Genomic DNA, 13,178 nt, shown 5'->3' on the forward strand with positions numbered 1-13,178 from the left:
AAAAAAAAAAAAAAAAAGCCAAGTAAGAATCATACAACAGGAAAACTGTTCCTCAAATAACCTGGATGATGGGGAAGGCAATGTACAAGAGGGAGGTTGGCACAGGAAAGATAAAGATAATGGAAGACACAGTGAAGAGTACAAGAGCTAGGCAACAGAGGTAAATATTGTTAACTGATGGTACATGGAAGGGATTGCAATCATGATAATGACATGTAGTGTATGATTTACTAAATGTGGAACTAATGATCTATTTTACAGACCTTCACTCAATTCACAAGAAAACATTTTTTGAAAAAAATGAATATGCTGTAAGTTAAGAAATTTAGATTTGTACCCAGATTTTGTCACTTAGCATCTACAAAGACTTTTAATCATTGGTTTTCAAACTTCAACATTCATCAGAATCACCTAGAGAGTCCTAACCTCTGAGTTTCTGAGGTGGTAAATACTGTCTGTAATAGGATAATTTCGATATTCCTACAAGCAATACCAGTTAATACCACTGTTATTCAAATTTATGCACAAACCACAAAAACCAGTGTTGAGGAAATGGAATTCTACCAATTTATTCTGTTTGAAATTGATCAAATATGCAATTAAGATGCATTGATAATTACTGGTGATTGGAATATGAAAGTTGAAAACAAAGAGGAGGGATCAGTAGTTGGAAAATATGGTCTTGGTGATAGAAACTATGCTGGAGACCACATGATAGAATTTTGCAAGACCAATGACTTCTTCATTGCAAATACTTTTTTCAAACAACATAAAAGATGACTATACACCTGGACCTCATCAAATGGACTACACAGGAATCAAGTTGACGGCATCTGTGGGAAGAAACAATGGAAAAGCTCCATATCATCAAACAAAACAAGGCCAGGGGCAGACTGTGGAACAGACCATCAATTGTTCATATGCAAGTTCAGGTTTAAGCTGAAGAAAATTAAAACAGGTCCATGAAAGCCAAAATATGACCTTGAATATATCCCATCTGAATTTAGGGACCTTCTCAAGAGCAGATTTAATGCATTGGACACTAATGATCAAAGACCAGAAGAGTTGTGGAATGACATCAAGAACATCATACAGGAAGAAAGCAAAAGGTCATTAAAAAGGGAGAAAAGAAAGAAAATACCAAAATGGACATCAAAAGATACTCTGAAACTTGCTTTTGAATGTAGAGAAGCTAAAGCAAATAGAAGAAATAATGCAGTTAAAGATCCGAATAGAACATTTGAAAGGGTAGATCGAGAAGACAAGTTCAAGTATCACAAAGAAATGTGCAAAGACCTGGAGTTAGAAAACAGAAAGGGAAGAGCATGCTAAGCAGAGCATCCAAGTTGCACTGAAAGTATTGGCTAAAAACAAGCTCCAAGAATTGAGGGAGTACAAATTGAAATGTTTAAGCAAACTAATGCAGCCCTGGAGTCATTCACTGACCAACAGACTGGAAGGGATCCACATTTGTGCCCATTCTAAAGAGAAGTAATCCTACGGTATGTGGAAATCATTGAGCCAGATCATTAATATGACATGCAAGTAAAATTTTGCTGAATATTATTTTAAAAAATAGTTGCAACAGTACATCAACAGGGAACTGCCAGAAATCCAAACCAGTTTCAGAAGAGGACATGGAACTAAGGATATCACAGCTAACATCAAGTGGATCTTGGCTAAAAGCAGAGAATCCCAGAAAGGTGTTTACTTTATTGACGTTGTAAAGCCTTTCAATTGCCTGGTTCATTGCAAACTATGGATAACATTGCTAAGAATGGGTATTCCATAAGGCTTCATGGTACTCCTGAGAAACCTATACATTGACAAAGAAGCAGTCATTTGAACAGAAAAAGGTAGTACCAAATGATTTAAAATCAGGAAAGGTGTGTATAGGGGTCCTTTCAACATACTTAGTCAATCTGCATATGCTAATCAAACAATCTATGAAATATGAAGAAGAATGTGGCATCAAGACTGTAGAAGACTCAATTAAGAAACTGATATGCAGATGACACAACCTTGCTTGCTGGATGTGAAGAGGACTTAAAACACTTACTAATGAAGATCAAAGACTACACTCTTCAGTATGTATTGTACTTAAATGCAAACAAAGATTCTCACAACTGAACCAATAAATAAAATACCATTATGATAAATGGAGAGAAGATTGATGTTGTCAAAGACTTCATTTTGTCTGGGTCCACAATCAACACTCTTGGAAGCAGCAGTCAAGCAATCAAACAATATATTATTGCATTAGAGAAATCTGATGCAAAAGATCTCTTTAATGTGATAAAAAGCGAAGAGAAAATTTTGAGGACTAAAATGCACCTGATTCAAGCTATTGTATTTTCAGTCACCTCATATGCAAGTGAAAGTTGCACAATGGATAAGGAAGACTATAGAAAAACCAATGCAGTTGAATTATGATGTTAGAGAAGAATATTGAAAGTACCATGGACTGCTAGAAGAACAAACAAATCTGTGTTGGAAGAACTATAGCCAGAATGTCCCTTAGAAGCAAGGATGGCAAGTCTTTGTCTTTTATACTTCAGACATGGAGAAAGATACCATGTTTGGCCAAGTGGAGAGTCTGTGAAAATGAAGAAGACTCCCAATAAGATGGATTGACCCAGTGGTAGCAACAATGGGCTCAAACATAACAACAATTATGAGGATGATGCAGGACCATGCAGTGTTGCATTCTGTTGTGCATAAGATTGCTATGAGTCAGTATTGACTTGATGGCATCTGATGTGGCGCTGTGGGTTAATATGCCAGACTGCAAAGCCGTTTGAACTGCAAGGTCGGTGGTTCAAGCTCACCAACTGCTCCTCGGAAACCCTGTACAGGGTAGCTATGGGTCAGAACTGACTCATTGCCACTTAACAACAACAGCAACAACGAAAGCTGCTGGTCTGGACACCAACTTTGACAAGCACTGCTTTATACAAGTTGTTTAACTACTCTGAACCCCACTGTTGTTACTGATGTTCACCAAATATCCTTGCTTTTCCAGGCAAACAGTAGACTTGCATATCCAGCCTTATGTGGTTATGTGAGGTAATGGAGTCATTTCTGGTCAATAGACTGTTAGTGGAATTAATGTGCATCACTTTTGAGTTAGAAAATTCAATTGCCTATTTGAGGCTTCTAAGTGCTTTATTTCCCTTTGGCTCAGCAATGAACATATTCAAGGTAATGGCTGATTCATTCATCTGGGTTCCCCAAGAGACTACTGAAATACAACCCCTCTATGAATCTGACATGGATATGTCTATCATGAAGAATAAATAAAAGTTTATTGTTTCAAGCCACAAAGATTGTAGGAATGTTTGCTTCCCATCAACCTAACCAGTTCTAACTAATGCACCTCCCTTACCCATTTGTACTCTCAGTGCCGAGTTGACTTACATGTGGTAGCCTTTGCACCAACAATCTTCATTGGCCCATGTAACAATGATGATGGAGGCTTAAGGAGCTTCAGAAAATTTCTCAAGTTCTTTTTCTCATTGGAATCTCTATAGCCCATCTGAAGAAGCAGTTCATATTCCTGCACTGGGCCTAGAGAGAGAAAAATAGTCAGAATCCTCTTGTCTCTGTCTGTGAGGGAGCAATTGTGGAGGAAGTGACTGGGAAGTAACCAGGATGCTTGTTCTGGAGGTCATGGGTTATACAAACTGTCGTTACTGACCTCTACTTACAGAGAAACTAACAACTAAATTCCATAGCATGAACATGAGACACTTCCACCTGTGTCTTTCCCCTCATTCCTACCAGTCCAGCTGCCCCCAATGCTCCTGTTCCCACCCTCAGTATTACTCAGATTTTACATTTTGTCCGGGAACATCCAGAGAGGATCCCCCCTGTCAAGACTAAAGGGAACACCAAAGTAGACGTACAAATGATCAAGAAGCATGTGAAAAGACATCCATCAATTCCAGTCATTCTGCCACCACCACCAGCTGCCATCATTAGGGGAAATTCTACTTTGAGGAGGCATCTCTTCCCTAATTGTATTCTGAGTGCCTTCCAACCTGAGGGGCTTGTTTTCTGGCACTATACCTGACAATGTTCCACTGCTATTCATCAGGTGTTCAGTGGTTCACTATATTGTTGTTAAGTGCTGTTGAGTCAGTTCCAATCCATAGCCACCCTATATAGGGTTTCTCAGGAACAATTGGTGAGTTTGAATTGCCAACCTTGCAGTTCAAACTAAATTTGCAGTCCAGTGTATTAACCCATAGCGCCACACTAGGATGCCAGCCACTAACTTGTTGTTAAGTACTGTGGAGTCGGTTCTGACTCACGGTGACCCTGCACAGGGTTTTCAAAGCTGTAAATTTTTATGGGAGCAGAAAGCCTTATGTTTCTCCCATGGAATAGCTGGTAGTTTCGAACTTCAGACCTTGAGGTTAGCAGCCCGATTCGTAACCACTATGCTACCAGAGCTCCTCCAGTCACTATGTTGTTGTTGTTGTTATGTGCCGTCGAGTCAGTACTAACCCATAGTGAGTTAATGCACAGCAGAATGAAACACTGCCCAATGGGCCAACCTCACTACTGTTGCCACGCTTGAGTCCATTGATGCTGCCACTTGGCCAATCCATCTCCTTGGGGGTCTTCCTCTTTTTCTCTGACCCTCCATCTTACCAAACATGATATCCTTCTCCAGCAACTGGTTCCTCCTGACAATATGTCCAAAGTATGAGAGACGAAGTTTGGCCATCTTGGCTTCCAAGGAGCATTCTGACTGCACTTCTTCCAAAATGGATCTATTGGTTCTTTTGGCAGCCCATGCACTTTCAATATTCTCCTCCAACACCATAATTCACATACATCAATTCTTCTATGGTCTTCCTTATTCACTGTTCAGCTTTCACATCCATATGAGATTATTGAAAATACCATGGCTTGGGCCAGGCACACCTTAGTCCTCAAGCTGACATCTTTGCTCTTCAATACTTTAAAAAGGTCTTGTGCAGCAGATTTGCCTAATGCAATACGTCATTTGATTTATTCAATGCTACTTCCGTGAGTGTTGACAGTTGATCCAAGAAGAATGAAGTCCTTGACAATTTCAATCTTTTCTCCATTCTATTTCTAGTTATATACTCAAAAGACTCTAAAATAAGTGTTCTAACAAAAACTTGTAGAAGAATGTTTCCATTGCAGTGTTATTCATAGTAGCCAGAAAGTAGAAAGAGCCCAAATGTCCATGAACTAATGAATGAATAAACAGAATTTATTTATCCATAACAATGGAATATTATTCAGGTATAAAAATAAATGAAGTATTGAGACACAATCAACATGCATGGATTTCAAAAGAAGCTAAGTGGAAAAGTCAGGTGTAATAGGCCACCTATTGGATGATTCCATTTAAGTAAAATATTCAGATTAGAGAAACACATGAAGGCATAAAGCAGATTGGTGATTTCCAGGGGTTGGGGGAAAGAGTAAATAGGGAGAGAGTGTTTAATAGGTATGGAGTTTCCTCTTGGAGCAATGAAAATGTTCTGAAACTAAGTATAGGTAATAGTTGCACACCATTGTAACTGTACAGAATGCCACTAAATTATACACTTTCAAATGGTTAAAGTGGCAAATTTTAAGTTATGTAAATATTATTACAATTGTTTAAAAAAAAAAAAAACTGAAGGGAGAAGTAAGAAAGTCCTAGTCACTTTTCCCTCTTCCTCAGTTCTAGTCTCCTTGAAATATCTCCAATATAAAATCCTTAGTTTGACTCTCTTTTATCCAAAACAATTCTTCCTTTTGCTGTAAAAAATATTTTATTAATTAACTGAGCTTGAGTATTCCCATGAAATACAAAATCAAAAGAAAACTAATCTTCCTTCAGCCCTTGGGAGCTGTCACTCTCACCATCAGCATTTCTGAGAGTGTTTTCTTTCCCTAGAGAAAAGTTTCTTATTGTTTTAGGCTGGGAGAGAAGAGGGATGCTGGGAGTCTTCCCCCACTCCACATTCATTTGGACGCATTCACATGAAACTTCAATAAAATTCCAGGGGGATCCAAGATCCTCTGAAGCTCATGTAGGGATGCCAGATAAAGAATGATAAATAATTTAAAGAAAACGAGAAAATGGGTGAGCATTTTTTTAAATCCTAGGTCTCTTTAACATCTTTTAGACTCTCAGGACAGCACAATACTGTCTTCAGGGAAATATTAGATGGGGATCATCTATGAGACGGTCCCATTTCCTAAGAACCCTGAAGAGCAAGGCAGACGTTAGTTTTATACCGAAGTATAGCAGATGGATCAAATCCAGGCTTCTCAGAAAAAAAGGAAATGGATAACAGGATGTGGACGGAGACAGAGAAAAATCTGAGGACATTTACAAAAGAGGTTTGTCTCCATAATGCCCCATCACACACTGCAGGGCCTCAGCATTATCCCTTATTCTCCCCCATCTCTTTCTAGGCTGGAACTCCTACCCTGTCCAAGGCCTTGGGAGTTGTCCCAAGAGTTAGGAAGCCAAAAGGATTCCCACTTCTCCTGCCCACCCAGGTGAGAGGTAGGGGAAGAGGGGACGAATGACATTGTCAGGCTTGGTGGCATTGATTTCGGAGCCCGATTGACTAGGTTTGAATCTTGGCTCTTGCCCCTAGCTCTGTGCCTTAATTTCACTGTCTATAAAAAAAAAAGGATTACTGCACCTAACTCAGAGTGTCAATGTGAGGATTTAATTTATCTAATGGACTTAACATAGCGCCTGGCACAAAGTAACAGCTCAGTAAATACTTGCCATAGTCGTACTGTCATTTTTTTTTTTTTTTGGCCAGAAAAGCTATATTTGCAGCATTCCAAGTTAAAATATCCATCTTATTTTCTCAAGGAATTGTGGTAGCATATGGGTATAGATTCTATGGTACAATGAACACATTGATGTGTAGCCAATTCATCCAGTGGTATAAAAACTTTGGTGGACTGACCAAGGATCTAACAACCAGTTCTGTGCATCACTGTATCCATGAAGAAACAATCTGGTGTTTGAAATATCAGACAGATGCACACATTTAATTTTGTAACTGTGACCCAGTAATTACTTGAGATAACTTCTAGTCATGGTCTTTGTAACTCCCACCAAATATCTGGGTGGGACCACGCATACATATTGAACTCTTAACATGGGAATTGGTCAGTTTGACCATCCTCCCACTAGTTTAAAGTGAGCTACATGGTGTTCAGGATAATGCTCAGGACTACAAGGTCGGGTTGAACAGCAAGGTCAGAGATTCATACCTACTAGACACTCCTTGGAAACCCTATGTGGGGCCACTATAGGTTGGAACCAACTGGACACCATTTAACAACAACAACATATTTGAAACAAATATGTTTCTTCACTACCATGAAGAAAGCCAGGAGAATGTTCTTTGGACCCATGATCCTTTCGAGCTGAACCTCGTCAATTCAGGAGACAGAGAGCTGCAATACAGGGAAAGTGGCAGCAGTGCGAGCCGAGAGTATTAAGACAGAGTAGTGGGCTTCTTTGGCCAAAGAGGCAGAAATACTGAGTACCTTTGGGCAGGAGATTTGTCTGCAGAATGAAGTGCCTTCAGTCACTTAAAGTAGGAGCCAGGTTTGCAAGCACACAGAGGGTAGTGCCTCAGGCTGGTCTTACTTAAGGCAGAGAGGAGTGCCTTTTGGGTATTTATGTTGTTGCTTTGTTAGTGCTGTAGAGTCAGCTATGACTTAGAGTGACGTTATGCACAACAGAACAAAATGCTACCTGGTTCTGTACCATCCTCACAATTTTTAAGTTTGAGCCCATTGGCACTGCCACTGAGTCAACTCATATTATTGGCCCTTCACTTTACCATGCATAATGTCCTTGTCCAGGGACTGGTCCTTCCTAACAACATGTCCAAAGTATGAGAAACAAAGTCTTAACATCCTGACTTCTAAGGAGTAGTCTGGCTGCACTTCTTCCAACACAGATTTTTCTTCTGGCAGCCCATGGTACTTTCAGTATTCTTCTCCAACACCAAAACACAAACATAACAGTTTTTCTAGTCTTCCTTATACATTGTCCAACTTTCACATGCATATGAGGTGACTGAAAATACCATGACATGGGTTAGGTGCACCTTAGTCCTCAAAGTGACACCTTTGCTCTTTAACACTTTATAGAGGTCTTTTGCAGCAGACCTGCCTCATGCAATACATCATTTGATTTCTTGATTGATGTTTCCATGAACACTGATTGTGGATCTGAGCAAAACGAAATCTGTGACAACTTCAATCTTTTCTCACTTTATCATGATGTTATTTAAAATGGTAGTGGCATAGCTTCCAGTAAGTATCACAGCAACACACAAGCTACCACAGTATGACAAACTGGCAGATGAGTGGTGTTTTGGAGTTGTGTGCCATGGAGTCAGTTCTGACTGATAGCGACCCTGTACAGGGTTTCCGAGGCTGTAAATCTTTGGGGGAGCAGAAAGCCTCATCTTTCTCCTGCAGAACAGCTGGTAGTTTCAAACTGCTGACCCTGAGGTTAGCAGCCTGATTCGCAACCACTACACTACCAGAGTTTCTTCTAGGCAGTGCTAAAATAGCTTTGTAACAATGCTGAAACAGAGCAAAGGCCTAGGGGCCATGTGCTTGAGAAGCCAAGGACCAGAGAAGGAGGCATGCAGGGCACAGATTGCAAGAGGTGCTCCTGACTAAAGCACTGTATATGAGAATATCTCATCCTGAGCTTTAACCTGTTAACTTCTCTAATGCACTCCATCGCCATGCATATTGTCTGTGACTTCTGTATGACCATTGCAATGACTTACTAAAGCCAGCAGAGAAGTAGAGAGTGCTGTGGGAAAGACAGTTATCAGAATTGGTAAAATTTGTAGGGTAGAGCCATGTCTGATAGGGATCAGCCTTGGGCTGATGTTGACTTTGATTCTCTTTCCCCCTTGTGAAGTCAGAAGAGGTCAGACAAAACCCCCCATGCCATTTTCACAATGACCCAATTCATTTTTAGGCTAAGGTAAGAGACAAAGTGTATGGAGGAGTTATTTGTTAGGCATGCAAGATAATACAACCATATTGTTGTGGTGGTGGTTGCTAAGGGATACCGAGTTGGTTCCAAACCATAATGACCCTGTATAGGGTTCCTGAGGAGTGGCTGGTGAGCTTGAACAGCTGACCTTGAGTCCAAACAGACTTTGCAGTCCAGCACATTAACTCACATAGTGTCTCACTATGATTTTAACACTCACATTAGATTATTTCATTCTCACAAGTGCCTTGATAATTGTCTTTGTTGTTGTTAAGTACTGTCTAGTTGGTTGCAACTCATAGTGACCCTGTGTAAGGTTTCTGAGGAGTAGCTGGTGAATTTAAAGGGCCCACCTTGCAGTTCAAACCGACCTTGAGGTCTGGTGCCACTCCAGGACAATTTTCATTTCCTCTTTTCAGTTCACAGATGTTGGGATCATTAAATACATGCCCCAAATCATACAACAGCAAGAAGCACTGCATGGTTTTGAACCCAGGTCTCTTGACCATGCTGTATAATGAAGTCTCACCTGGATGCCTTTTCTTATCCATAATGAGTTCTCTTTTTGTTCTGATGCCATCATTTCTCTGTTAAGAAAAAAAACAAAAGTAGTTATGATGAGTCTTTGGAGTTTGTACCTCATAAGGCCTATTTTAGTTTCCCAAATAATTGAAATTGTAAATCTGACATCCAAGCAAGGAAAGGCCTCAATGGGGCAACTTTTGAACAAAGACCTGAATGAAATGGAGGGATAAGATCCCTTAAGGAAGAGCTTTTAGGCAGAGGGAAAAGCAAGTACAAAAGGCCAGGGCTATGCATCTACTTTGCATGTGGAGGCAAAGTGAGGAGGCCAGTGCAGCTGGGAAAGAGCAGAAAGGGAGACATGAAAGGTGTCTGCAGGGAAGCAGGTTAGGTACATCTTTATAATCCATGGTAAGAACTTTGGCTTCAATTTGAGCGAGAGGGTAAACCATTAGATCGTTTTAAGCAGAGGAGAGGCACACTCTCATTTACTTTGCAGAAAATTCAGCTCTGTAACCATGCTGCAGATCAATAAGCACAGAAACAATGGGGCTCTCATAGTGACGTAATCATGTGGGTAGTAGTCATGGAGGGGGTGAGAATTAGTTAGATTCTGGGTATATTTTAAAGATAAAGCAAAAATAAAATGCTTATTTTTTCATGTTGTTGTTGTTGTTAAGTGCTAGCTGACACATAGTACTATATAGGATTTCCAAGGGGCAGCTGGTGGGTTTGAACTGCTAACCTGTGGTTGCTTATCCTACAGTGCCACACCAGGACTCCTATGTTTGGATACAGAATGTGAAAAGGAAGAAGAATCGAGTTTAACACCAAGCTTTTTGCTTAACCAGCTAGAAGGATAATAATGCCACAAGAGTTTGAGTTTGGACATATTAAGGGACGTTTTGGACATACAAGTGGAGATATTAAGTAGGTACTGGGTATATGAGTGTGGAGATCAGGGAAAAAATCTGAGATGGAGAGACAGTAAAATCTGAGAAAGCAGGAATCTGTTTAAGGTGGGAACCTGTCAGAGAACAACTCAAATAAATATTTCCTACTAATAGAGAGATTGAAAAGTGTCAAAGGCAGCAGATTTTCGAGACAAGAGAACAAGGCAGTCCCACTGAGTTTCAGCTTCCATAGGTTTCACTGTATAAATCTGGTTTCACTAAACCTGTTACCATTGATTCCTGCTCATAGCCACCCTATAGACAGAGTAGAACTGCCCCATAGTGTTTTCAAGGCTGTAATCTTTATAGAAGCAGACTGCCACATCTTTCTCCCATGGAGTGGCAGGTGAGTTTGAATTGACAATCTTTCAGTTAGCAGTCCAGTGCTTAATCAAGGTACTGCCAGAGCTCCTTTTCTCAGGCTGTTAAAACCATGAGTCGAGATGAAAGCATCAATGGAATGAAAAAGACAGAGGAAGGAGTGCCCAAAAATGTCAATCTATATGCGTTTTCAGCTACAAAAATGCCATTATTAGAGAATGTGTTGAACAGAAAAAGATCTTCAAGAAAGTTTAATCTGAAGTCTTCATTTTGTAGTTAGGTTATTTACATTCCAAAAGATAAAATGACTTTTCCAAAGTCACACAACTAAGGGTGAAACAAGAATACTGACAATGCTGAGACAAAACTTCTGATTCCAAGGACTTCTGGCTGCAAACCAGAAGTTAAACAATGTAACTTCACTACCTGGGGTAGGATGGTTTCTAAGAGTGCCAGGAGAAAGCAGAAGAGGTATAGAGAACAAAACAGACCTTGCTCCAACTCACCTCCAGGAGACCTTCGCACCCTTGTGTGATTGCGAAGAACCACATGAACCAGAACACTGGAACTTTCATCTTCAGCAGTTCCTCCCTTGTTCCCTGACATGAACATAAAGGTGAGTGAGCAATGGAATATAAGGCCAAGTCTCAAAAATAAGTAATGGAAGCCCCAAACTAAACATTCACACTGTGGTAGTACCTAATTGAGCAGATCAGAAGCCTTGAGTATGTAATCATTTTCCACTTCATATAGCCTGAAACACCATCACTTCTGCTTCCATTGCAGAGGGCAATACATTTTTGTACTAGAAAATTGTTCTTTAACCTTCCTATAAGCTATCGAGTTTGACTAAACAAAGACTATTTTTAAGTCGCTGTTTAATTTTGCAGTTAAATGCATTTAGCACTATACCTTTTGTATTTCACCAGTGTTTCCCTTTCATCTCAGTAAAGATGTGCATTAAAAGAATCAAAGAGCTTTAGAGTCAGTAATATTAGAATAGAAGGCATGTTTAAGAATAAGAAAAATCATAAACCAATCCAACACATTTCTCTTTTATGGCTGATGTAACTACCAACAAATTGTGCTCAATTTTAAAAGAATCTCAGAATAATTTGGGTAAAACTCAGTACATAATCATGGTTAGAAAATCATCATTTTTACCCAGGTTATTTGACATCAAAGATAAAGCAAAATGGGCAAAAACGGCTTTGTTTAATATGTTGTTGTTGTTGCTAATTGCTGTTGAGTCAGTTCCGACCCATAGTGACCCTGTATAGAGTTTCTGAGGAGCAGCTGGTGAGCTTGAACTGCAGACCTTGCAGTTCAAATGGCTTTGCAGTCTGGTGCATTAACCCCCAGCGCCACACCAGGACTCCTTACTCAGCATAGTAACCATTAACATGGCACTGAGATTCGAATCAATGGCACTAAGCAACAACAAAGTGTGGCACTGCAGGAGAATGCGCTGGACTGCAAGGTCAGTTTGAACTGCAAAGCCAGCAGTTCAAACCCACCAGCAGCTCCTGAGAAACCCTATAGAGAGGCACTATGGAGCAGAACCAACTCAACAACACTTAACAACAACAAATTCCTCTAGCTATTTTCATTTAAAATTTAATTAAAAATTTAAAAATTCGGTTTCTCCATCACACTAGTCACATATGGTTTGTTGTTGTTGTTAAGTGCAATCCAGTCAGTTCTGACTCATGGCAACCCTTACAGGGTTTCTGAAAGCAGCTAGTGGGTTTGAACTGCTGACCTTGGATATAGCAGTCCATTGCTGATCCTACAGCACAACACCAGTGGTTGTTGTTGTTGTTATGTGTTGTCGAGTCGGTTCTGACTCATCGCGACCCTGTACAGGGTTTCTGAGGCTGTAAATCTTTACGGTAGCAGAAAGCTTCATCTTTCTCCCATAGAACAGCTGGTAGTTTCGAACTGCTGACCTGGAGATTAGCAGCTTGATTCATAACCACTACACTACCAGAGCTACCAAATTGCACAGTACAGATAGAGTACATTTCCATCACTGTTGAAGGTATTATTGGGCAGCTTTGATAGAGCATGGAAGAATACTTTTCTATGGCCTCTTAAACTTCTATTTACATCTCCACAGAAAAGATATGGATCTCAAACTCAGTAAGGCACCTTTAGGTGAAGTGGCTTTAATTAGCAGTGCAGAGAACACAGGCAGGTTCTTCCATCCAGGTTTCCTTGGTGTACCTTAAACACTTCATCCATACACTCCCATCTCTGCCGGCACTGCCCCCTACATCTGCTTTCTGCTCTAAAAGAGAATAGAAAAGACACAAGAGACCCAGTAAGGACAACCACATGACCCACATTTCAGT

The 13,178-nt window shown here is 40.2% G+C and overlaps 1 protein-coding gene across 1 annotated transcript in view; it reads right to left on the bottom strand.

The window, feature by feature from the left end:
• GPR110 (G protein-coupled receptor 110) overlaps positions 1-11,399 on the bottom strand; it is a 48,168-nt gene extending 36,769 nt beyond the window's left edge. Inside the window, exons 1-3 of the mRNA XM_006860611.1 lie at positions 11,331-11,399; positions 9,558-9,615; positions 3,418-3,567 (exon numbers count right to left, since the gene is read on the bottom strand). Coding sequence (XP_006860673.1) covers positions 3,418-3,567; positions 9,558-9,615; positions 11,331-11,399 — 277 coding nt within the window. The remainder of the gene's footprint in view (positions 1-3,417; positions 3,568-9,557; positions 9,616-11,330) is intronic.
• Between the last annotated feature and the right edge of the window lie 1,779 nt (positions 11,400-13,178).

The sequence above is a fragment of the Chrysochloris asiatica genome, unplaced genomic scaffold (assembly GCF_000296735.1).
Source record: "Chrysochloris asiatica unplaced genomic scaffold, ChrAsi1.0 scaffold00038, whole genome shotgun sequence".
Classification (NCBI taxonomy): Eukaryota; Metazoa; Chordata; class Mammalia; order Afrosoricida; family Chrysochloridae; genus Chrysochloris; species Chrysochloris asiatica.